A 26,370-nucleotide genomic window follows, 5' to 3' on the forward strand; every position below is an offset into this window, starting at 1 on the left:
TCCAAGAGCAGGGTGTTGGCAAGGTTGGAGGGCTCCCCTGGTGGTCCAGTGGCTAAGTCTCCATGCTCCCAATGCAGGAGGCCTAGGTTTGATCCCTGGTCAGGGCACTAGATCCCACATGCCACAATTAAAGATTTGGTGCAACAAAATAAATAAAATGTTAAAAAGATGTTGGCATGATCAGGAATTCCCTTGTGGGTCAGTGGTTATGACTCAGTCCACTGCAGGGGGCATGGGTTCAATCCCTGGTCAGGGAACTAAGATCCCCAAACACCTTACAGAGCAGTGCCCCCCCCCCCAAAAAAAAAAGTGGGCAGGGGTGATTCCTTCGAGTCTATGAGGCAAGATCTGTCCCATCCCTATCCCCTAGCTTCTGGAGGTTTGTTGGCATCCTTGGCATTTCTTGGCTTGATCCATCACCCTGATCTCTGTCCTCATCTTAAAATGGTGTTGTCTGTCTGTGTGTGTGTGTGTGTGTGTGTATGTTCAGATTTCCCCTTTTTATAAGAGCACTGGTCAAGTTGAGTTAGGGCCCATCCTAATGACCTCAACTGAACTTGATCATCTGCAAAAACACTGTTTCTAAATAAAATCACAATCTGGGGTCAGCACTTTCCTCCCTCTCCTTGGGAAGAGAAGTAGTTGAACCCATGACAGGGAGTAAGGGGAAGGATGGAGAGAGACTGGCCATGAGGACTGTGGAAGTAGGCACACATGTCTTCCCCACATATCCTCTTTGCTGTTGCCTATTTTGAAATTCTCTGCAATTAAAATATTAAAAGAAAATAGAGATATGTGATGACATTTCTTCAGGGGAGCTGTTCTTAAATGAAAATGCCTATCACAGGGGGACTTCCCTGGTGGTCCAGTGTCTGGGACTCCATACTTACACTGCTGGAGACCAGATTCAACCCCTGGTCAGGGAACTAAAATCCCACATGCTGCGCAGCATGGCCAAAAAACAAACAAACCTTATCACACCCTCTTAGGACACGGGTTAACCCAGAGCCCAGAGAGGAAAGTGTCTTCACAACCTTTGAAAAATACCCTTGAAGGCAGAACGCCCGAGCTAAGGCTGATCAGGCTTAAGAAAACTCAAATGAACTGATAGGCTGGGAACTAACCCCCAGGAGATGCAGAGGGTGAGAAACAGGAGGCTCTGATGTGCAGTGAAGGTGTCTGCTTATTGATGGTCAGTGTGGAAGCCCACTGGGCTTCCCTGACGGCTCAGATGGTAAAGAATCCGCCTGCAATGCAGGAGACCTGGGGTCCATCCCTGGGTCGGGAAGAGCCCCCGGAGAAGGGAATGGATACACACTCCAGTATTCTTGCCTGGAGAATACCATGGACAGAGGAGCCTGGCAGGCTTCAGTCCATGGTGTTGCAAAGAGTCGGACATGACTGACTAACACACCCACACACGGAAGCCTAAAAGGAGACATGAGAGGATAGAGGACCCCAAGAGCTGAGAAAAGAGCCACAGCCCACACCAAAGACAGCTCCATCTCCGATTTCCTTGGTGATCTAGTGGCTAAGACTCTGCTCTCTCAAGGTAGCAGGTGTGGGTTTGAAACCTGGTCAGGGGGCGACGAGGGGGCGGGCTCGTGCGCGGGAGTCCAAGTGGGCGCCGGCGCAGCCGGGAACCGCGCGGGTCGCCATGGCGGAGCTGCAGCAGCAACTCCGGGTGCAGGAGGCGGTGGACTCCATGGTGAAGAGTCTGGAGAGGGAGAATATCCGGAAGATGCAGGGCCTTATGTTCCGGTGCAGTGCTGCCTGTTGTGAGGAAAGCCAGGCGTCCATGCATCAAGTGCACCAGTGCATTGAGCGCTGCCATGCACCTCTGGCTCAAGCCCAGGCTCTGGTGACCAGCGAGTTGGAGAAGTTCCAGGACCGCCTGGCCCGGTGCACTATGTATTGCAATGACAAGGCCAAAGATTCGATCGATGCGGGGAGTAAGGAGCTTCACGTGAAGCAGCAGCTGGAGACCTGCGTGACCAAGTGTGTGGATGACCACATGAACCTCATCCCAACCATGACCAGGAAGATGAAGGAGTCTCTGTCTTCCATGGGGAAATAGCTGTCTGCTAGTGGCCATCAGGGCTGAGGGCAGGAATCGATTTAAAAGGAGGAATGGGGGTTTGGGTCTTTTAAGGAGAGTTAAGGAATGAGGAAATTAAGGATGGCAGCAAGTCTAAGGCCTGTGTTTCTTTCCCCTGGACGCTGGTTCCTTTGTGTTTCAATCCTAGAAAGTGAAATGGAAAAAAAACGGTGCTAAAATTTGGGTCACAGATAGCACAGGAGGTTTGTTGTGAGCCTGAATTTCATGTGGCAAGTACTTCTGCCAATAGGGAGTCTCCCTTGTCCCAAACCAGGGCCCTCCGAGGTACCAGATTCTCTTATTGCACAGATACCGAGAGGCCGGCAGGTTCATGGAACCTGCTTGTGGTCCAGTGGAGTATGAAAAGAGGTGTTTCTATTTGTTGCCCACCTGCTGTTTACCAGAAGGATCACTACAACATTTTCCACAAACTAATAAAATCCATGCAGTCACTAATGTCAAAAGGGGCAGGGGGCTTTAGGGGGTTTGTTTTGCTTGTTTTTCTTTTATAGACAAGGGCATGATGTTAAGATATAAAGTTGGGAGAGGCAGTTTGGATAAAAACTTTGAAAGGGTCCCTGCAGGTACTCATTTCTCCATCAAGATGTGGATGTGTGTTTCTTAAAATTCTCACACATTACATCATTCAGCCTGGAGACCCTGCAAAAATGTAAGAAAGGCTATCACACTGGTAAGGGAAGCAAGTGTTCCCTCTCACTGGCAGCCATGGTGGGCCCTGAGGCCGCCGGCAGCAGAGTCAGCCAAGCGACAAGACAATCTTACAGTGACACTCGGCCTTGAAGGGAAACGGGATTTTGACAGTATTATATGCTCATATTCAGGAACAAACAGTGAAAGAGGAACTATTAGCTACTTAAATAAGAGGGTTGTGATGTGCAGGCTTTGGAAAAATCTGTTTTTCATGAAACAAAATGAAAGCCTAAACCCAGTGTTGCTTACTTTGCCCCCTGAAATAACAGAGCTTTGTTGAGACAATCCCCTGGCAACAAAAAAGTCAAGGGAGGAAACGTAAGCAACTCAGGGGTGAACTGTGGCTCCTTTAGAGCGATAAAGGGACTGCCCTCCATTACCAAATACCACTTTTGCCAGGGCCTTTGCTACATGTATTGTTCTTGCCCCAGTTCTGGCCCCTTATCATTTTGATAAGGACCTTGTTTTTTTTTTTACCAACTTAGTACTTGAAATGATAATATTGTCTGTTTGCTGTTTCAAGACTGTGATATATTTTCCTAGTGGTTTGGTTTTCAAAATAAATAAGACTTAATTTTCAAAAAAAAAAAAAAGAAACCTGGTCAGGGAACTAGATCCCACATGCTGCAACGAACACCCGGCGACGTGTGCATGCTGTTATGTCTGACTCTTTGTGACCCTATAGACTGTACCCCTCCAGGCCCCTCTGTCCGTGGGATTCTCCAGGTAAACTGTACTGGAGTGGGTTTCTGTACCCTCCTCCAGGGGATCTTCCCAACCCAGGGATCAAAAGCCACATGTCTCCTGCATTGACAGGCAAGTTCTTTACTACTAGCGTCACCTGGGAAGAACCAGAGCAGACAAATAATAGTAATAATACATTTAAGAAAAAAGATGCCTCCATCTCAGGACTTCCTGGTGATCCAGTGGTTAAGACTCCATGCTTCCACTGCAGGGGGTGCAGGTTCCATGGTTCAGGATGGGGCCACAAAAAAAAAAAAAAGAAAAGATGCCTCTATCTAGCAAAACATACCCAGGAAAGAAGAAACCTCAAAACGCTGCTCAGAACACGGGCACACTGCTGGGGAGCCTAAGGAAGGGGAAGCCGCCAGCCCAGGAGAGGCTGTCCTGCGATGCCTCCTTACACCTCGGTAGGAGAGACCCAAAGGCTGGTGAGAGGGGGCAAGGGGGACAGACAGAGGGTCAACAGCTGGGGGACCAGGCCCTTCTGCTCTAGCAGGGCCTCCAGCCGGGAGAAGCCTGACCTGGGCTCCCATTCAATACCAAGCTCAGAGATTTGAACGCGAGGCTGATGTGGACCTGAGTCCTGGGCAGGATTCACAGCCAGTGGCAGGGCAGAGTCCGCCACAGAATAAACTTTCAGTGAGCTGTGGTTTCTCCAATAGTCATGTATGGATGTGAGAGCTGGACTATAAAGAAAGCTGAGGGCCAAAGAATTGACACTTTCAAACTGTGGTGTTGGAGAAGACTCTTGAGAGTCCCTTGGACTGCAAGGAGATCTAAGCAGTCCATCCTAAAAGAAATCAGTCCTGAATATTCATTGGAAGGACTGATGCTGAAGCTGAAACTCCAATACTCTGGCCACCTGCTGCGAAGTGTCATTGGAAAAGACCCTGATGCTGGGAAAGATTGAAGGCAGGAAGAGAAGGGGACGACAGAGGATGAGATGGTTGGATGGTATCACTGACTCGATGGACATAAGTTTGAGTAAGCTCCGGGAGTTGGTGATGGACAAGAAAGCCTGGCGTGCTGCAGTCCATGGGGTCACAAAGAGTTGGACATGACTGAGTGACTGAACTGAATTGAACTGAACTGAGTGGATGGAGGAGCCGAGCTCTATTTCGATCAACATCCACATGTCATGAAATTTTGCTTTCCACCCTGGGGCTGTTATGAGGAACTGTGATGCGAGAGTGAACTCATCGTGGGGAAAAAGGAGGAAGTCTGTGGTCCTGACCAGGAAGTTTGAGGTGGGCTTCTCAGAGGTGGGTCATAACGAAGCAGACACCGTGCAGCTATCTGTCCTCCCAGTGCACAAATGGTCTTCTGAATTTTATTTATCTATTTATTTACTTATTCATTCTTTTGGCTGTGCCGGGTCTTTGTTGGGGCGAGGGCTTCTCTTACTGTGGAGCATGGGCTCTAAAGTTCACAAGCTCAGTAGTTTCAAGGGCTTAGTTGCCCTGAGGCATGTTGGATGTTAGTTCCCTGAGCGAAGATTGAACCTGTGTCCCCTGCATTGGAAGGCAGATTCTTAACCACTGTACTACTAGGGAAGTCCCGTGAATGGTCTTTGTTGTTGTTATTGTTGTTGTTGTTTAGTTTTGGCCGTGTGGGTCTCTAGTGCTTTCAGGCTTTCTCTAGTTGCAGCGAGGTGGGCGGGGACACCTCTGTAGTGATGCACGGGCTTCTCACCGCGCTGGCTTCCATTGTTGCAGAGCAGAGGCTTTAGAGCATGAGTTCAGTATTTGTGTTGCACCAGCTAGTTGCCCCAAGGCATGTGCACTCTTCCCGGACCAGGGACTGAACCTGTGTCCCCTGCACTGGCAGGTGGATTCTTAACCACTGGATCACCACAGCAGTCCCTAATGTTCTTACTGAAATCTCACTCCCACCCTCTGCAGGATGCATTACTGTCCCTTTCTGCAGCTGAGGCCATCAAGGTATCACCAGGGGACATGGCTTGCTCCAGGTCACAGCTGGTGGCTGTGCCCTTTGGCCCCATCCCCTCAGCACTTGCTGGTCCCTGCACATCACAGTCACAGATCACAGCTCTGTTTTGGGTTCACCACTGGACACGTCAGAAGGACTGGGGAACCACAGTCAGATACCACTTTCCACTCTGGTGGCTCTGACAGTGAAGAATCTGCCTGCAGTAGAGGAGACCCAGGTTCACTCCCTGCATTAGGAAGATCTCCTAGGGAAGGGAATGGCTACCCACTCCAGTATTCTTGCCTGGAGAATTCCATGGACTGAGGAGCCTGTGGGCTACAGTCCATTGAGTCACATAGTTGGACACGACTGAGCCACTAATAGGACTTCCATAGCAGCTCAGATGGTAAAGTGTCTGTCTACCATGCAGGAGACCTGGGTTCGATCCCTGGGTCAGGAAGATTCCCTGGAGAAGGAAACAGCAACCCACTCCAGTATTCTTGCCTGGAAAATCCCATGGACGGAGGAGCTTGGTGCAGGCTACTGTCCATGGGGTCGCAAAGAGTCAGGCACGACTGAGCCACTAATACACATCCATTAGGATGACGATCACCATAAAAATAAAACAAAATATGTGTTGGCAAAGATGCGGAGAAATTGGAACCCTGGAATCTTTGTTTGTTGCTGGTGGGAATGTAAAATGGTACAGGTGCCAGGGAAAACAGTCTCACAGTTCCTCAAAATGTTCAGCACGGAATTACCATGTGACTCAACATTTCCGCTCCCAGGTAGACACCCAAGAAATGAAAAGATGTTCATACAAACACTTGTACAGGAATGCTGATAGCAGCATGATTCAAGATAGCCAAAAAGTGGAAACTACCAAAGTCTATCCATAAATAAATAAAAAACAAAACATGATTTGGCCTTGCAATGGAATGTTACTCAGACTAGGGCCTGAACAGTATGGAGGTTCCTCAGAAAATTAAAAATAGAACTATCCAAAACATTATAAGTCAACTCTATTCCAATAAAAATATTGGAATGGCTCCACTCTTGGATATTTATCTGAAGGAAACAAAGCTGTTCTTTTGAAAAGATAGCTGAGAATTCCCTGGTGATCCAGTGTTTGGGACTTGGCACCTTCATTTCGGGGGCCGGGTTCAATCCCAGGTTAGGAAACTGAGTCCTTGCAAACTTGCAGCTTTAAAAAAAAAAAAAAAGGAAAGAAAGAGGACTTCCCTGGTGGTCCAGTGGTTAAGAACCCACTGTCCAACGAAGGAGTTGCAGGTTTGATCCCTGGTCAGGGAACTTGCACAGGGCAATTAAGCCTGAGTGTGGCAACTACTAAGCCTGCTTGCTAAAACAAAGAACCTGGGAGTCAAAAAAGTAAAAAGATATCTGGACCTTGTGTTCCTAGCCCTGTTACAACCTGGGGGATGAAATCCTCTAGTATCTTTCATAAAAGCAGTGGGAAAGGATTCCTGGGTTGGAAGAACAGCATGTACGGAATGCTGAGAATAAATGAAGTTCATTCATTCAACCGATACTATTGACCATCTGCCTCTAATGACTGAACATTGATTCAGGTGCCGAGGCTGAGAGATTCTCTGGCCTTCTGGCACTCACGCAAATGGAGGTATATAATCAAGTCAGTCAAAATAATTTCAGCCAGTGAATGAGTTTCACCATGAAATTAAAAGACGCTTACTCTTTGGAAGGAAAGTTATGACCAACCTAGATAGCATATTCAAAAGCAGAGACATTACTTTGCCAACAAAGGTCCATCTGGTCAAGGCTATGGTTTTTCCAGTGGTCATGTATGGATGTGAGAGTTGGACTGTGAAGAAAGCTGAGTACCGAAAAATTGATGCTTTTGAACCGTGGTGTTGGAGAAGACTCTTGAGAGTCCCTTGGACTGCAAGGAGATCCAACCAGTCCATCCTAAAGGAGATCAGTCCTGGGTGATCATTGGAAGGACTGATGCTGAAGCTGAAACTCCAATACTTTGGCCACCTCATGTGAAGAGTTGACTCATTGGAAAAGACCCTGATGCTGGGAGGGATTGGGGGCAGGAGGAGAAGGGGACGACAGAGGATGAGATGGCTAGATGGCATCACCAACTCGATGGGCAAGAGTTTGGGTAAACTCCAGGAGTTGGTGATGGACAGGGAGGTCTGGTGTGCTGTGATTCATGGGATTGCAAAGAGTCGGACATGACTGAGCAACTGAAAGAAGGAAGAAAAAGAAAATGAAATCACTAGAGCAAGTGACAGGGAATGATTAGGGTGTGGCCCAGGATGGAAGGGGCCAGCGAGTAAGGGTGTACTGGGAAAGTTTTTTTTATTTTAAATGTTTATGTATGGGGGCGGGGCAAAAAAAAGTAAATATTTATGAATGTATGTATTTATTTATGGTTGTGCTGGGTCTTCATTATTGCATGGGCTTTTTTCTAGTTGTGCAAAGCCAGCTTCTCATTGAAGTGGGCTCCTCTTGTTGTGGAGCAGAGGATCTAGGTGTGAAGCCTTCAGTAGTTGCAGCACTCGGGCTCAGTAGTTGTGGGGCATGGGCTTAAATGCTCTGAGGCATGTGGGCTCTTCCTGGGTCAGGGAAGGAACCAGTGTCCCCTGCATTGACAGGCAGATTCTGATCCACTGTACCACTAGTCAAATCCTCAGGAAAGCTTGTTAAGAGGAGGCTGAAGCCACAAGAAAAGGTTGGCCCCATCAGGGATGAGAGGAAGGGCATTCTGGGTTAAGGGAACTGCAAGGTGGTCACACCAGAGCACAGGTTGAGTTCTGAGCAGGCACAGTGCCCTGGAGTGGGGTTTGGGTACTTCTGCCCTGGTGCACAGCCTCGGGTCTGCAGTGGGAGCGTTCCTACCTTCCTGAGACTGCCTGACACCCTGGAGGAAGCCTGCTCTTCCTGGTGACTGCGGAAAGGGGATGGGGGAGCATCTGCTCCCCTTTCTTTCAAGAAAGCACAAACAACGTGTAGACTGGGGGCACAAATTTTTCTGCCAAACATCCCCCATTATCATCCCATTTTCCATCTCAGGAAATGGCCCTCCACCCCTCAGGACATCAGAGCAGGACCAAGGAGCTAACCTTGACTCCACCATGCATCAAGTGCAAGGTGCCCTGCTGCCAAAATGAATGCCAGATTGAACCACATCTCTGGTCCTCACTGCCCACTCTAGGCACCATCATTGCTCCCAGTTTCCTGATTCCACCCAGTCCTCCACCCACCCCACCTCTGACTGTAGCTCCTGCTGTCTCAAGAGGGTACCTGTAAACTCCCAAGTCAGGGGTGTCTCCCCTTTGCTCAGAACCCTCCATGGATCTCAGTTCACTCAGAGGAAAAGCCAAAGTTCTCCCCAGCCCTTGCTCTACACCATCCCCTCCATGCCCTCCTCTCCCCTAATTCCCTCCCTTCCTTACTGTACTCCAGCCACACCAGCCTCCTGGCTGTTCTTTAAGGCAGTTCCTACCTCAGGGCCTTTGCACATCCAGTGAGCTCTGCCTGGCACATTCCTTCCCTGATATTGTTAGGACTCCCTCCTCACCTCCCTCTTGATCAGCATCACCTTTTCAGTCTTTCCCACGTTACTCTACTTATTGCTTTAGGAATCCTGACATTTCCTATTCCCTTCCCTCCTTTATTTTTCTCTTAGAACTAAGCACAAACTACATCTCCATATATATATATATATATATATATATATATATATATATATATATATTTAATGTTTATCTATTTATTTAGCTGTGTTGAGTCTTAGTTGCCACTTGGGTGACTCTCCATTTTCTGCGTCCACTTGGGGAATCTTTAGTTGCGGCATTAGAACTCAGTTATGCCACGTGGGATCTAGTTCCCTGACCAGGGTTGGAACCCTGGCCCCATTTGGACAGCAGAATCTTAGCCAATGGACCACCTTTACATATTGAATTTTGTTTCTGTTGCTCCTACTATTAATAAATGATCTCTGCATGATAGCAAGAAATTTGGTCTATTCTGTTCATTACTGTGTCCCCAGCACCTGGTTCACAGTAGGCTCTTTTTTTAAAAAAATTTACTTGTTTATTTTTGGCTGTGCTGGATCTTCCCTGCTTCTTGTTGTTGTTCAGTTGCTCAGCCGTGTCCTACTTTTTGAGACTGCATGGACTGCAGCACTCCAGGCTTCCCTGTCCTTCATGATCTCCCAGAACTTGCTCAAACTCATGTCCATTGAGATGGTGATGCCATCCAACTGTCTCATCCTCTGTTGAACCCTTCTCATTCTGCCTTCAATCTTTCCCAGCATCAGGGTCTTTTCCAATGAGTTGGCTCTTTGCATCAGGTGCCAAACTTCAGCTTCAGCATCAGTCCTTCCAATGTATATTCAAGACTGATTTCCTTTAGGATTGACTGGTTTGATCTCCTTGCGGCCCAAGGGAGTCTAAAGAGTCTTCTCCAGCATCACAGTTCAAAGGCATCAATTCTCTGGCACTCAGCATTTTTTATTATCCAGCTCTCACATCCACACATGACTACTGGAAAAACCATAGCTTTGACAATACCAACCTTTGTAGGCAAAGTAATATCTCTGCTTTTTAGTAAGCTGTCTAGGTTTGTCATGGCTTTTCTTCCAAGGAGCAAGCATCTCTTAATTTCATGGGTACAGTCATGGTCCACAGTGATTTTGGAGCCCAAGAAAATAAAGCATGTCACTGTTTCCATCATTTCCCCATCTATTTGCCATGAAGTGATGGGACCAGATGCCATGATCTTCATTTTTTGAATATTGAGTTTTAAGCCAACTTTTTCACTCTCCTCTTTCACCTTCATCACCTTCATCAGTTCCTCTTTGCTTTCTGCCATAAGGGTGGTGTCATCTGCATATCTGAGTTTATTGATATCTCTCCCTGCTATCTTGATTCCAGTTTGTGCTTCATCCAGTCAGGCATTTCGCATGATGTATTCTGCATATCAAAGTTAAATAAGTAGGGTGACAATATACATCCTTGACAGACTCCTTTCCCAATTTGGAACCAGTCAGTTGTTCCACCTCTGGTTCTAACTGTTGCTTCTTGACCTGCACACAGGTTTCGCAGGAGGCAGGTAAGGTGGTCTGGAATTCCCTTCTCTTGAAGAATTTTCCAGTTTGTGGTGAGCTACACAGACAAAGGCTTTATAAAGCCCTTAGCGCAGTGTAAACGCACAATCAAGGCCAGGTCAGCTCAGGGACGGGCCCCCTAGGGCCGGGAGTAGTCCTGTCGTTTGTTTTATGGCCGCTGCCGCTAGGCAGCCCTCAGGATTTCAATTCGGAAATTCCGGTGCTGAGCGCCCAGCGAGGGGGAACAAAGCAGGATCCGGCCAGGCACTCTCTCAACCCGGAAAAGTCAGGGTCCGGGTTCGGGAGGGGAAAGCGCAAGGTTTCTTCGGAGCACCGCCCCCTCGGCCCCCTCGGCCCGCGGCATAAAAGGACCCTTGACGCCCTGGCACCAGTCTTGGCCGCGCTCCTTGGCACCAGCCCGCTCGTCCGCCTGCGATGGCTCCAGGCGCCGCCGGTGCCGCGCGGCTTGCGCCCCTGGCCGTGCTCTGGACTCTGCTGCCGGGTGAGTTAGGGGCGGGGGCTGCCGTCGAGTCAGGATACGGGTGCGTCCTGAAGCCGTGGGAGGACCAGCCCGCGACCGGCTGGGAATAAGGCCATTCGTACTCAGGTCGCTGTTTCTGGAAAGTTGGATTTAGACTGAAAGTCAACAGCTGTGGGTTCCCGTCCAGACCCTTCATGGTCCGACTGTGCGCTCTCGGACCGCGGATTGCCCCTTCAGAGGATCTGCAGATTTCCCGCTGTAAAGTGGAGAAGTTAATAGCTGCCGCCTCTCAGCGGTTGGGTCCTGGCCCAGGAGGTGGTCTGCCTGTGAGGAGTAACACCCCAAGCTTAGGTAGACTGGGGTCCCCACCCCACCACCCGGCCATGCACACTCTGTTCCTCACCCGGTGCCCCCGGGGGAAGTCCTGGACTCTGCTCCCGGGGATTCCAGGGCTGACTTGCCCAGGGAGCAGAGGTTGAGAAGTGGGACGCCCCAGCCGCCCTTCCACAGGCTCAGTCAGGAGGAGGGGGAGAAGGGGGACAGCTGGTCTCAGATGGTGGTCACTGTCAGAAAGTAAGAGACCGAAACATCCACCCCAGCTCAGCAAAGGGTTCTAATCGGGATTCCAATCTGGATTCTACCCCCTTCTAGCTGAGTAACCTCCCCTTTTGCATGGGGCTCTTGTCCATGGAATTGCCAGGCAAGAATATTGGAGCAGGTTGCCATTGCCTATTCCAAGGGATCTTCCTGTTCCCGGGATCCAACCCACGTCTCCTGCTTTGGAAGGCAGATTCTTTACCATCTGAGCCACCAGGGGAGCCCCAGCCTCCCTTCAGGTCTCACCATTTCCCTCTGAAATGGGAAGGATCCCAGAATCACCCTTGGAGAACTCGCAGAGCTGCTGTTTCCACATACCTCCATTCTAGATGGACTAGACCCAAAGCTGAAGACGGAGATCATTTTGACGGGGGCCCAGGGCGGACGGTGGCAGAGTTAGGATGGGTGGGCTCACACAGATATTTTTTCAGTTTGAAAACACCATGGTCTGGGGGAGCTTATCAGAACAGACCCCCTCCTTCTTTCCTGCAGCCACTGGCTACCTGCCCTGTGACTGTATTCGCTCACTACAGATAGGGGAAAATGAGGGCCAGAGAGGGGAAACCACTTGTCCAAGGGAGTGGGGACCAGCCTGATTGGAACTTCTTCACTCTTGACCTCTTGGGAGGGAAATGGACACTGACTTCACACCTCTCTTTTGCTAACATCCTCTGTGGGCACTCAGGGTCCTCAGAATGAAGACCACATCCCTGGCATGGCTTAACACTGCCTACATGATCCTCCTGACTTCATTTTCCCCCAACCTACCCCCTTACTCCACTCCAGCCACCCTGCCTCAGGACCTTTGCACTTGCTTTTCCTGGAGGTCATTTCCTTTTCTCTGGAATGGCCCGCCCCTGCTCTGCATCCTGATCTCTGCTCACACATTCCCCGGTCACCAAGGCACTGTCTGTTCTCCCATCCTGTTTCATCTTTCCCAAAGCCCTTGTCAGCATCAGTTGTTAATTATGTTGTTTACTCTTGACTTTTTCTATCTCCCACACTGAAGGCAGAGCTTTGTCTTGTTCAGTGCTGTGTTCCCAGCATGGGCTGGATGCAGTAATATGGGTGAGCCCTAGCTGTCATGCCTGACCCTTCCCCTGCTTTTGATTCCAGGGCCTGGAGGTGCCAAAACATCAATACATCCTTCAAAAGCCATCATACCCCGTGGAGGCTCCCTGAGGGTGAACTGCAGTATGTCCTGTGACCAAAAGGCAACGTTTGGCCTAGAGACTGAATTAACCAAGAAGGTGGTGAGCCATGGGAACAACTGGAAGGTTTCTGAACTGAGTGATGTGCAAGAAGACATCAACCTGTTGTGCTACTCAAACTGTCACAACAAACAGACAATAGCTTCGATGAACCTCACCGTATACTGTGAGTGGTTGGGTCCAGGGCCTGGGCTAGGCAGACTGGGTGGGGGAGGCGGGCAGGGGAGTCCCAGCAGGTTGGAAAGGCTTTGTAACTTGGTGAGCGGAGGCAGGGTCTCATTGAGGGGCAGGAGGCCCATTTTGGAAAGTCTGATGTCATCTGGACTCCCTCCTTGAACTTCCTTGGGGTGCCCTTTGAATATGGACAGGGATTCAGAACGTTCCAGGATGCTGTCTCTCTAGGCCTCTTTAATAAGGTGAGATGGTCCTAGATCTGACTCTTTTTAAAAAAAAAACACTGCCGTGTGTTTCCTGGTAGTGTAGAGGCACTGATGTTGCCTGGGTTCAGTACCCGGGTACCCGGTCAGGGTCCCTACAAGCCTTGAGACCAAGAAATAGATAAATAAGTAAAAGATGTGAGTTAAAATTAGCCCTGAGATTTTTTTTTTTCAAACATTGTCAACAATCCAAAAAACTGGTAATAACTGGTCTGGCAAGAGTGTGGGGAAGCAGACAGTCTGTGGACATTGCTGACAGAGTGGGGATACCAAGAGTCACAACTTCTGGTGGGGAAGCAGACATCAGTCCCCAAAATGTCACATGTGTAGGTCCTTTGACATAGAAATCCCACTTCTAGAAATTGGGCCTATAGGTGTTCCCACTCAGGAGGGAACTGAAGCAGGTAGGGGGTTATTCACTGTGGCTTAATCTGGAAGGGAAATAGTTTGCAAGTCACGCAAATGTAGGGAACTGGGGAGACTTCCCTGGTGCTTAAGACTTCATCTTCTGGTGCAGGGGGTGTGGGTTTGATGTCTGGTCCGGAACTGGGATCCCACATGCCACACAGCCAAAAAACCAAAACATAAAACAGAGACAATATTGTAATATATTCAATAAGAGCTTAAAAATGTTCCAAATTTTTAAAAATCTTTTAAAAAAAATATAGGAGGTTGAGGAGAGAAACAATGGTTCAGTCATCCTATGGAATAGTATGCAACTGTGTAAAAGAATGAGACAGAAAATTTGAGGTATTGTCAAGTTCAAAAGAAGTAACGTCTGCCCAGAATGACTGTCAAGGTACCACAGTGTTAGGGAGACATGGGGGCGGGGAGAGAGAGGTTGTGTTTCTGCGTTAAAGAGCTCTGGACAGAAACACAGCAAAAGTAGCTGGCTGTGACGAGAGAAACCGGGGTTGGGGGGGTGCTCCAGGAGAGGGCAGAGGATGCATTTTCTCCGTGTGACTTTCATTTCCTTTGGATGTTTGAAGTGTGACAGTGAGTTAGCATGACATAAGCGATAAATAGATACACGAAATTCAAACCAAGAGAAAATGAAAAAGGAAGAAAGAGGGATTTCCCTGGTGATCCAGTGGTTATGACCCTGCCTTGCAGTGGCAGGAACACAAGTTCAATCCCTATTGGGGAACCAAGACACGCCTGTGAGCAACTAAGTCAATGTGCTGGAGTGATCCTCATGTGGGGGAGTGAGGGGGAACATATGGCTTCCTGATTGATTTTCACTTGACCCCCTTGGAAAGGTCTAATGATGCAATGAGGCCTGAGGGACATTCACCTTCACAGTGCCTGAGTAAAAGAAGCTTTGGGGCAAACAGTGGCTTTGTTTCTAGTTTCGGGAATGTTTGAACAGCTGCTGGCCAAGTGAGCAAAGTCCCTATACAATCTCAGTGACCTCTGAAAAACCCCCTGGAAACCTCCTCGTAGGACCCTCTGCATCTCAGCCTGAGATTGAAATCACTACCCTCCAGGTCTGAGTCCCGGCTCTGCTAAATTTCTCCCTCTCCGTGTGCCAGACTTTGCTTTAGTTTTCACCTCTGTGAAATGGATCACACAGTTTCAACCACTAGCAAAGGATCACCTAGGAGAGACTGTAGCTTGGTCCTACCCCACTGCCAGTATTTAGATGAAGAAGCATCTCTGGGTGGCTGAAACTTCTCTAGAAAGTGTTGTAATTTTTGCAGGAGAGGCCCCTAACCGGAAGCACGCACAGGAGTTGGTAAGGACAAGCATGCTAGACAGAAGGAACAGGGCTTCCCTGGTGGTTCAGTGGTAAAGAATCTGCCTGTCAGTGCAGGAGACACAGGTTCAATCCCTGATCCGAGAAGATCCCACATGGTACAGAGCAACTAAGCCCGTGGGCCACAACACTGAAGCCTGCTAGCCTTAGAGCCCAGAATCCCCATCAGAGAAGCCACCCCAATAACAAGCCTGCACAACACAACTAGAGCGTACCCCCGTTCACCTCAATAATAGAAAAGCTCGCACGGCAAGAAGTCTCAGCAGAGCCAAAAATAAAAGAATAATTTTTTTTTAATGGGTAGACAGAAGGAGCAGCCTGGCCAAAAGTTTGGAGTGGGGAAACAAGCTGACGTGGGATTGGGGAGCTTAGAGGGACTGAATATCAATGGATTGATGTCACTGGAGCTGAGTTTGGCAGGACTTCAAATACCATACTGAGAAACTGGGACCTCCGTCTGGTGATAGGGAGCCATGGAGAGTGTGTGAGCAGGCAGGCATCTAGAGCAGAAGGCTGACCTTACAGGAAGCCAGGGAGCAGCTAGCTGTGGACCCAATCCAGGTCACACATGTCGTGGGCGGTGGTGTGTACAAGAAGGGAGTAGCAGGGACTTCCTGGTGGCCCAGTGGCTGAGACTCTATACTCCCAGGGGGCCAGGTTCCATCCCTGATCAGGGAACTAGACCCCACATGCTACAATTAAAAGATCCTGTGTGTGCAATGAAGACCCAGCACAGCCATATAAACAAATAAAAAAATTTTTTTTTTCAAGAATGTAGTTCTCACCTTGGAGAAGGAAATGGCAACCCACTCCAGGATTCTTACCTGGAAAATCCCATGGACAGAGGAGCCTGGTGGGCTACAGTCCATGGGGTCATAAAGAATGAGACACTACTGAGCATGCACACACATTCCTCACCTTAAAAAGTAACGTCATTCCAGTTTACAGTCAGCCTCTTAACTTCTGAAGTGGATTAATAATAGTCTGAAGAAAAAACATTATGAGCCTTCCCTGGTGGTACAGCAGTTAAGAATCTGCCTTCCAATGCAGAAGTTCCCGTCCCTGGCTGGGCAACTAAGATTCCAAATGCCAAAGGGCAACTAAGGTCCAATCACTCTGGATCCCGCGCACCATAACTAGAGAGAAGTATGGTTTGCCGCATTGAAGAGCCTTCTTGCTTCAAGGAAAGATCTGGCATGCTGCAGTGAGATCACGCACACATAAGGTAATAAATATTTCAAAGTAAATTAATAATGATAATAATAAGAGCCCTACTCTCATTAGACCCCGTTTATAGCTTAGAAAACTCAGGCTTCCTTTCCCTAACCCCAAGGGCAGGGATTATTCAGGTGGCAAGTCACTCCCTCACTGGCCAAAGCAAGGAAGCAGAAAAGCTAGGAATCAACTCCAGCCTCCTGACATTTTAAGATCACTGTTCTCTTTTTCTTGATGCTGGCAACCTGGGGAGAAGGTGAACTCAGGTCCGAAAACCAACATTGCTGCTATTTAAGTGACACTTCAGGGCCTCTTGAGAAGGGACTAGAATTGGGAGGCCTCAAGACCCCTCCCTGGGAAGTCTGGGGGGTGTCTCAGTGCTAAGCCACAGTTCACTGGGGCTTTGTTGGCAATTTCCACTGGCAGGAAGATCCAGGCTGGGAATTCTATTACCTCATGCAGAATGGAGACCCTGGCCTGTGGATACCCCACCCACAGGTGGTGGCTTCAGGGGATACTCAGGGCTTCCTTTTGAGTGTCTGTTCTGATATGCTTGACATTTCAGGGGATCACAGTTCATTCAGGAACCCTTAAAAGGAAACTCCTGGAAGGCCTCGAATCGGTGTGGGTGGCTCTATTTCATTCTTTCTAGAAATACAGAACACCTCCTGGGTGCCAACCGTACAACTGGGGACAAAACAGACAAACATCCCTGCCCTCCTGGGCTGATATTCTGTGGTGGGAAGAGTAGAGAAACCAATGAACTCAGTCGATGATCTTGTATGACAGAGGTGAGAGTTGCCGTGGAGAAAAATAAGGCCACAAAGAGAAGGAAGAACTTTTTATTTTACAGCAGAGTCTAGAGACTGGGCAGTTTAAGTGTAATGTATTGCTGGGACTCCTGGCAATAGACTTTGAACTTCCTTTCCACTTATCAGTCTCAGATCCTGCAGTGAATGAAGAATTGTTTTGCCTCCTTCACAACCACTTGGGGAGGTCTCACCAGGTTACCTGAAGCTCTTAACATTCCGATCTGGCTTAGGTGGTTTGGGGACTGTTCTGGGGAGAAAATGGTGAGGTTCCTGGAGCAGGTGTGTCCAGGGCCCCAACACACCCACTGTGGGCAGGCAGCCAGCCTGTCCTGTTCACACAACACCCCTTCCCCCTGCAGGGATCCTGGAGCGCGTGGAGCTGGCTCCCCTGCCCCTCTGGCAGCCTGTGGGTGAAGAACTCGACCTGAGCTGCCTGGTGTATGGCAGGACCCCCCAGGACCACCTCTCCGTGGTGCTGCTCCGAGGGGAGGAGCTGGGCCGGCAGCCAGTGGGAAAGGGGGAGCCCGCCGAGGTCATGTTCACGGTGCAGCCAAGAAGAGAGGACCATGGCATCAATTTCTCTTGCCTCTGGGAACTGGACCTGCGGTCGCAAGGGCTAGAACTCTTCCAGAACACCTCGGCCCCCAGGAAGCTCCAGACCTATGGTGAGGCACTGGGGAGCCAGCAGAGAAGATGGGATGAGGGGGATTTCTTGCGTGGGATGCGGAGTCCCTGGGAAGGAGAGGCCCCTGGCCATAGGGCTGCTGAGAAAGTGGCAACCTTGATTGCAAAGGCTTCTGGGAAGAGCATCTTCTTGGCCACTGGGGTGGAATGTTTTGGGTGGGGTGCCTGCACTGCAAGATGATCTGAGAAGGCTGTGACCCAGGGCAAGTGGTATGTGTGTCCTGAGAAAAGAGTGACTCAGCCAGTTTCCCTGGAAGAGGGCGTTGCAGGCTGGAGGATGGAAATGGCCCTTGAGAGGGTTTTAGGATGTCTGTCTGTCTCCTCTCGGCCAGTCCTGCCATCGACCGACCCGCACCTTGAGGCCCCCCGGGTTGTGGAAGCAGGCTCACGGTGGCCGGTGAAGTGCACGCTGGATAGACTATTCCCAGCCTGGGACGCTGAGGTCTACCTGGTGCTGGGGGAGCAGAGGCTGGAAACCAGCATCACGTACCATGATCACTCCGTCTTGGCTGAGGCCTGGATCGAGGGAAACGAGGAGGAAGAGGGCACCACCTCCTTGAAGTGTTCAGTGAGTCTGGGAAATGAGATCCGGAAGACGTGAGAGAGCGTGAGCATCTACAGTAAGTAGAAACCCAAGTGAGCCTTTCGAGGGGGGTCGGGATAACGCTGGGGTGGGGTTAATGCCAGGGGCGGGGCCCACTGTGTGTGTGCCCGACCTTCAGGCGTCCCGGCTCTCTCCCGGCCGCTGAGCCCACCCGAGGTCTCAGAATGGACTACGGTGACCGTGGAGTGCGAGGCCCGTGCTGCCACTGTGGTGACGCTGAACGGAGACCCGGCTGGGCCTCTGGGCCCGAGGGCCCAATTGCAGCTCAACGCCAGTGCCGAGGACAGTGGGCGCAGTACCTCCTGCTCTGCTGAACTGGAGGTGGCTGGGCTGGTGGTCCAGAAACACCGGTCCCTGGAGCTCTGTGTCCTGTGTGAGTGAGGCCGCTGGACAAGGACCCCTAAGCTCCAAGCCCACCCACCCCCACCCTGACCCTGGTGAGGCCCTTACTCAAATTCCCACCTAAGTCTTCTTACGCATAGACCCAGAAGGTGAGTGGTGTCCAGATCCCTGATCTCCCCAATTCCCCCCACTCCCCATTTGCTGTGTTTCTTCAGAAGGCCCCCGACTAGACCAGCGGGTTTGCCTGGGAAACTGGTCGTGGCAGGAAGGCTTGGAGGAGATCCTGGAGTGCGAGGCCCAGGGGAACCCAATCCCCAAGCTGAACTGCAGCCGGAAAGAGGACAGGGCTTCGCTGCCCATCGGGGACCTGAGGCCCATCAAGCGGGAGGTGGCGAGCACCTACCTGTGTTGGGCCACCAGCGCTCGTGGTGAAGTCACCCATGAAGTGGTCCTGAACGTGCTCTGTGAGTACTGGAGTTTGGGGCCGCGAAGGGACTCAGAGCGTCCACTGCAGGCACAAGGGGTTCAATCCCTGGTTGGGGTGCTGAGATCCCAGAAGCTGTATGATCAGGCGAAAAAAAAAAAAAAAAAAAGCCAGGCTGTTTGCCCTGCAGTTTCCCAGTTTGATATTGGCTCATGGCATCCCCTTATGTCACTTAACGTGTTCCTTTGTCGCCAGTCAAATTCAAGAAACGAATGCTATTAATTCATTCTAGGTGGTGCTGGAGACACTCACCAGGAGGACAGGATTCTGCGTTTCTCTTTTCCGTATCTGAGGACTACAACTGATCAAGAGGTTCACATGCCATCCACCTAATCCTACCTTTGTAAACTCTCTGACTGTTCCCTAATGATTTGATCCTCCAGGGACGGTTGCTTGGACCTGTCATTTCATTAGCCATCTTCGAAGGGCTTCTAATCCATCTCTCCATCCTCACACTCTCTACATCTTTCTCATGTATCTACAAAGCACACATACTTCCTCAAATTCAGACATCCAACATCTACTGCCTTTCCCTAAGCCTCCTGTCTGAAAATAGTTAAATCTGTCATGAAAGGCAAATGGAGGTGGGTAGGTGTGATTCATTGTCAGCAGCATTTGTGATGTTTGTTTTAAGAGTGCATATTCTAAAGATAAAAACAAAAACAAACAGATTTGAATCTCAACTCCAACACTTGACACTCCAAGTAGACTTTCACAAATCTCCTGACAAGTCTCCGCTGGTTTCATCGTCTGTAAAATGGTATGTTCATAATCTCAACCTCGAATGCAAAATGGCCCTGCCACTTTGGAAGACAGTTTAGCAGTTTCTCAGAAAAGCAAACCTAAACTTGCTATGTGGCCTGGAAATTTGACTCCAGGTATCTACCCAAGAGAAATGAATGGATATGTCCACACAGAGACTTGTCTGTGCATATGTACAGCAGCGTTTTTCATAATACTTCTAAAGTGAAAACAACTCATCTGATGAGTTGGATCCATCAGCTGATGGATGGATCAACACAATTTGGTTCATCCATTCGATGGAGTATAACTCAGCAAGAAAAAGGAACAAAATGCTGACACATACTAACACGATGGAACTCAAAATAATTATGCTTACTTAGTGAAAGAAGTCAGACACAAAATAATATAAATTGTATGACCAATTCTATTAAAGGTCCATAAGAGACAGATCTATAGAGGCAGAAAATAGATTGGTGATTGCCTAGGGTTGAAGGCAGGAATGGGGATTAATTGGAACCAAGCATGAGGATTCTTGGAGTGATGTAAGTATTTCAAAAGTGGAGTGTGATGCAATTGCGCTACTCGGCAAGTTTACTAAGGAAACATTGACTTCTGTTCTTAAAATGGGTGAAAAATTTGTGGCCTCTAAATTTTGCTTTAGTAAGCTTATTTAAAAAAGAATTCAAACTTGTAAATACATATTGAGCACTCTATTTTGTTTCTACCCTCAGAGATCTTACATGGTAATAGGGGAGACAAGCCATAAAAGCAAATATATAATACAATGTTAGGAAGTAATTTCCATTATTGAAAACAGGGTGGAGGCTCTTCATGGGATTAAATGTAAAACTACCATATGATCCAGCAATCTCACTTCTGGGTATATATCCAAAGGAAATGAAATTGCTCTTGAAGAAATATCTGCACCCCCATGTTCTTTGCAGCATTACTCATAGTAGCCAAGATATGGAAAAAACCTCAGCATTTGTCAATGGATGGTTGAATAAAGCAGAAGTGCTACAGGGCCTTCCCTGGTAGTTCAGTGGTTGGGAGTCTGTGCTTCCACTGCAAGGGGCATGGGTTTGATCCCTGGTCAGGGAAGTAAGATGCCACATGCCACTCAGTGCAGCCAAAAAGAAAGAAGAAAGGAATCATCAGACACATATACACACAGGAAATATTATTCAGCCATCAAGAAGGAAATCCTACCATTTGCAACACCATGGAGTACATGCCTGGAGGACATCATACTAAATGACATAAGCCAAACACGGAAACATAAATACCATGTTTCATTTACATGTGAAATTTAAAAAAATCAAACACACAGAAGCAGAGAGTAGAAGGGTGGTTTCCTGGGCTGGGGGGAAATTTGATTGAAGGATTTAAGCTTTCAGTTGTTAGATGAGTAAGTTCTGAGGATTTAATGTACAGCGTGGTGATTATAGCTGATAATACTGCATCGTGTAGGTGGATGGTAGTATTCTCACTCTACATACAAAAAATGCTAGCTAAGGACATCCCTGGTGGTTCAGTGGTTGAAACTCTGCGTTTCCAATGCAGGGGGTGCAGGTTCAGTTGCTGGTTGAAGAACTAAAATCCCTCAGGCTGTGTGGTATGGCCAAAAAATGAAAAAGAGAACCGAGTGAGCTGATGACTGCATTAGCTTGATGGTGGTAGTCATTTTACAGTGGGTGTATTATATATATCAAATCATCATGGTGTACACCTTAAATATATGTGATTTCTATTTGTCAATTACATCTTAATAGAGCTGGGGAAAATGCTTTTTTAAATTTCCAAGTGGAGAGGTTGTGAAATACATCTCCCTGGGCTCTACCAGGACCTGCAGAATTTGCCTCCAGGGCCCAGGACTCTGCATTTTCACCCTGGCCCCCTCCTGATGTACCCCATCCATGACTTAACTGTTTTCAAAAGGCTGATTTGAGGCTGCTTTTAGGCTCTAAGATATTGTAAGATATTGCCCAGAGGAAATATGGCCAGAATAAGACCATTGCTTTGTCCCTTTCATGGAGCTGAATCGGTCTTTCTCTTCCCAGGTGATTCCACAGCCCCAGGGGACTTTTGGCAATGTCTGAGACATTTTTGTTCTTCCCCCTGGGGTGGGGCTGCTGCTGGCATCTAGAATCTAGATAGAGGTCAAGGATGTCCCTAATCCCCCAAGTTGTTATTTTTTTTTAATAGTCACAACACAGAGTACAAAATAATGTGGTAGTTTCTTTACAGTCAGCCAAAACTGCCATCTGGTGTGTGGGCCCGGCCATGTGACCACAGTGACCCATTGACTGAACAGCTCCTCCCGGAAAACATCTCTGGAATGCCTCTTGGGACTGGCTTCAGAGCTCACAACACACTCTTCAAAAGTCCTCCTTAGACATAAATTGTGATTCTTAAAGCATCATATTTGACCGAGAGAAAAAGAAAAATCTGACAGTCCAGTGGTTTAAATTCCATGTTTCCAGTGCTGAGGGTGCAGGTTTGATCCCTGGTTGGAAAACTAAGATCTCACATACTTGCTTGCATAGCTGAGTTACTTTGCTGTGCATCTGAAACTGACACATCATTGCAAATCTACTGTATTTCCATTAGGAATAATAACACATTTTAAAAAAAATAATACATTTTTTGATTACAAAAAAAGTAAAAGAGCAATTTTGAGCAAGTAATAGGAAAGGATACAGAGGCTGAGTGGGAAATGCTGAGCTAAACCCAAACATTACCAGCCTCCCCCTCTGCCTCTCATCAAGGCCCCGAGAAAGACAATTCTATTGCTCTGACAGCTCCCAGCCTAGTCATAGAGATGCTTAATAGGGTTCAGCTGTTCATAGCACGGCTGAAAACAGGAAATAGGGTGAAGAAAGAGGTCAGAACTTGCTGCTCCACGCTGCAAATCCTTGACCAGATCAGGGATGAAAAAGGCATCAGAAAAAGTGATCCCTGACTTTCCCGGTGGTCCAGTGGTTAAGAATCTGCCTGCCAATGCAGGGGACACAGGTTCAGTCCCTAATCTGGGACAGTTCCACATGTGGCTGGGAAACTAAGCCCGTGACCCACAGCTACTGAGCTTGCGCTGCAGGGTCCGAGCTCCGCAGCGAGAGCAGCCACCACAAGGAAGGAAGCCTGCGAACCACAACTAGAGACTAGCCCCTGCTTGCTGGAACTAGAGAAAACCCCCGAGCAGGAATGAAGACCCAAGTAGTCAAAAATAAATAAATAAATGATTTTCAAAAGGATTCGGTGTCAGGAATGTGCTAATAATCAGGGCATAATGTGTGAATTCATTACCTAGGCTGCCTTAGCAAAATAGCACAGAGGAGGGCTTCACAATAGAACTGGGATTTCCATCCTAGTCCAGTGGTTAAGACTGATTGCTTCTACTGCAGGGGGCATGAGTTGGATCCCTGGTGGGGTAAGTTCCACCTGCCACATGGTAAAGCCAGAAAGAAGAAGAAGAAAAAAACTAGTAATGTAAAATAATGTAATAACCTGATTTTTAAAAAACAAATAATAGAACTGTACCATCTGACAGTTCTGGAAGTCTGAAGTCCATGATCAAGATGTCATCAGGAGACTTCCCTGATGGTCCAGTGGTTAAGAATCTGCCTGCCAATGCAGCGGACACAGTTTCGATCCCTCCTGTAGGAAGATTCCACATGCCATGGAGCACCTCGGCCTATGTGCCCCAGTTAAACCTGAACACCTAGATCTTGAGCTCTGCAACAGGAGAAGCCACCGCAATGAGAAGCCCATGCACCGCAACTAGAGAGTAACGGTTGATCCCTGAAGCTAGAGAAAGCCTCCACAAAGCAAGGAAGACCCAGCTTAGTAAATAAATAAACATTATTAAGAAAAAAAGATGTTAAAAAAAAAGAAAAAAAAGATGTCAGCAGGGTTGGAACGTCCCTGGTGTCCAGTGGTTAGGACTCTGTGCTTCCATTTGCTGGAGACATGGGTTCAAGGCCTGGACAAGGAACTAAGATCCTTGAATGCCTGGTGGCGCAGCCAAGAAAAAAATACATATCAACAGGGCTGATTCCTGTGGAGGCTGTGAGGCAGGCTCTGTCCTATCCCTGTCCTCTATCTTCAGGCAGTTTGTTGGTGTCCTTTCCATTTCTTTGCATATCCAATGGGCTTCACTGGTGGCTCAGCCAGTGAAGAATCCACCTGCAATGCAAGAGACCTGGGTTCCATCCTTGGGTTGTGAAGATCCCCTGGAGAAGAGAATGGCTACCCACTCCAGTATTCTCAGCTGGACAAGCCCATGGACATAGGAGACTGGCAGGCTACAGTCCGTGGGGTTGCAGAGTCAGACATGACCGAGCGACGAACACTCTGCACTTCTTTATTTGGTTGATCACCATGATCTGTGTCCTCATCTTCAAATGACGTAGTCCCTGTGTGTGGGTGGGTGTGTTCAAATTTCCTCTTTTTATAAGAGCACCAGTCATGTTGAGTTAGGGCCCATCCAAATGATCTTTTCTGAACTTGAGGATCTGCAAAAACCCTGTTTCTAAATAAGATCACAATCTGAGAGTCAGTACTTTCCCCCCGCTCCCTGGTAACAGAAGTAGTTGAACCCGTGACAGGATGGAGCGAGACTGGCCATGAGGACTGTGGAAGTAGGCACATGTGGCTTTATCACATGTCCTCTTCACTGCTACCTATTTTTAAATTCTCTGCAATTAAAATATTTTTTGAAAAAGAGAGAAAAAAAAGAGAGAGAGATGGATGGAGAGATTTCTTCAGGAGAGCTGTTGCTGCATGCAAATCCCTATCACAGTGGCACTTCCCTGGTGGTCCAGTGGTTGGGAATCCATATTTTCACTGGTCCTTGGGATTCAATCCCTCCTCAAGGAACTAAGATCCCACATGCCCTGCAGTGAAGCCAAAAAACAAAAACAAAAAAATGCTATCATACACTTTTAGGACATAGGTTAACCCAGAGCCCAGAGAGAAAGAAGACTTCATAGATTTTGAAATATATCCCAAAGACAGAACACACAAGACTGAGGCTGACTTTGGCTTAAGAAAGCTCAAGTGAGGTATTGGGGCTGGGATCCAGAGGGCAAGAGGAAGGGAGCTGTGATGTAGAGTGAAGGGGTCTGCTTATTGGTGGTTGGTGTGGAAGCCCACTGGGCTTCCCTGATAGCTCAGATGGTCAAGAATCCGCCTGCAATGCAGAAGACCTGGGTTTGATCCCTGGGTCGGGAAGATCCCCTGGTGAAGGGAATGGATACCCACTCCAGTATTCTTGCCTGAAGAATCCCATGGCCAGAGGAGCCTGGCAGGCTTCAGTCCATGGGGTCACAAAGGGTCAGACACGACTGAGTGACTAACACACACACACACACACACACACACACCTGGACACCCACTAGGAGAGATGAGAGGGTAGATTGACCCCAAGGGCTGAGAAAAGAGCCACAGCCCATACCAAAGTTGCCTCCATCTTACATGTCCTTGGTGATCAGGTGGCTAGGACTCTGCTCTCTCAAGGCAGGTGTGTGGGTTCAAAACCTGGTCAGGGAACTAGATCCCACATGCTGCAACTAACACCCGGTGATGTGTGCAAGCTCAGTTATGTCCGACTCTTCGTGACCCTATAAGCTGTACCCCCACCAGGCTCCTCTATCCGTGGGATTCTTCAGGCAAACTACTCTGGAGTGGGTTGCTGTATCCTCCTCTAGGGAATCTTCCCAACCCAGGGATCAAACCCCAGGCTCTTATGTCTCCCGCACTGATAGGCGAGTTCTTTACCACTAGCGCCACCTGGGAAGACCCGGAGCACACAAATAATAATAATAATAAATTTAAGAAAAAAAGATGCCTCCATCTAGCAACAACATACCGAGGAAAGAAGAAACCTCAAAACGCTGCTCAGAACACGGGCACGCTGCTGGGGAGCCTAAGGAAGGGGAAGCCGCCAGCCCAGGAGGAACTGCCCTGGGATGCCTCCTTACACCTCAGTAGGAGAGACCCAAAGGCTGGTGAGAGGGGGCAAGGGGGACAGACAGAGGGTCAACAGCTGGGGGCAGGCCCTTCTGTTCTAGCAGGGCCTCCGGCCAGGAGAAGCCTGACCTGGGCTCCCATCCAACACCAAGTTCAGAGATTTGAACGCGAGGCTGATGTGGACCTGAGTCCTGGGCAGGATTCACAGCCAGTGGCAGGACAGAGTCTGCCGCAGAATAAACTTTCAGTGAGCTATGTTTTCTCCAGTAGTCATGTATGGATGTGAGAGTTGGACTATAAAGAAAGCTGAGGGCCAAAGAATTGACACTTTTGAACTGTGGTGTTGGAGAAGACTCTGAGAGTCCCTTGGACTGCAAGGAGATCTAACCAGTCCATCCTAAAGGAAATCAGTCCTGAATATTCATTGGAAGGACTGATGCTGAAGCTGAAACTCCA

The 26,370-nt window shown here is 48.6% G+C and overlaps 1 protein-coding gene and 1 pseudogene across 1 annotated transcript; both read left to right on the top strand.

Moving 5' to 3' along the window:
- Positions 1-1,592: 1,592 nt before the first annotated feature.
- On the top strand, positions 1,593-3,406 carry LOC110137607 (protein FAM136A). The gene has a single exon (XM_070458642.1). It carries the CDS (start codon positions 1,658-1,660, stop codon positions 2,075-2,077), a length of 420 nt encoding a protein of 139 aa, XP_070314743.1. The 5' UTR covers positions 1,593-1,657; the 3' UTR covers positions 2,078-3,406.
- Positions 3,407-17,046: 13,640 nt separating this feature from the next.
- Positions 17,047-19,871, top strand: LOC110124513 (intercellular adhesion molecule 1-like; annotated as a pseudogene).
- Positions 19,872-26,370: the final 6,499 nt, after the last annotated feature.

The sequence above is a fragment of the Odocoileus virginianus genome, chromosome 3 (genome assembly GCF_023699985.2).
Source record: "Odocoileus virginianus isolate 20LAN1187 ecotype Illinois chromosome 3, Ovbor_1.2, whole genome shotgun sequence".
Taxonomy (NCBI): domain Eukaryota; kingdom Metazoa; phylum Chordata; class Mammalia; order Artiodactyla; family Cervidae; genus Odocoileus; species Odocoileus virginianus.

Coding starts and splice junctions, on each gene's coding strand:
- LOC110137607 (XM_070458642.1), top strand. CDS start 1,658: ATGGCGGAGCTGCAGCAGCAACTCCGGGTGCAGGAGGCGGTGGACTCC.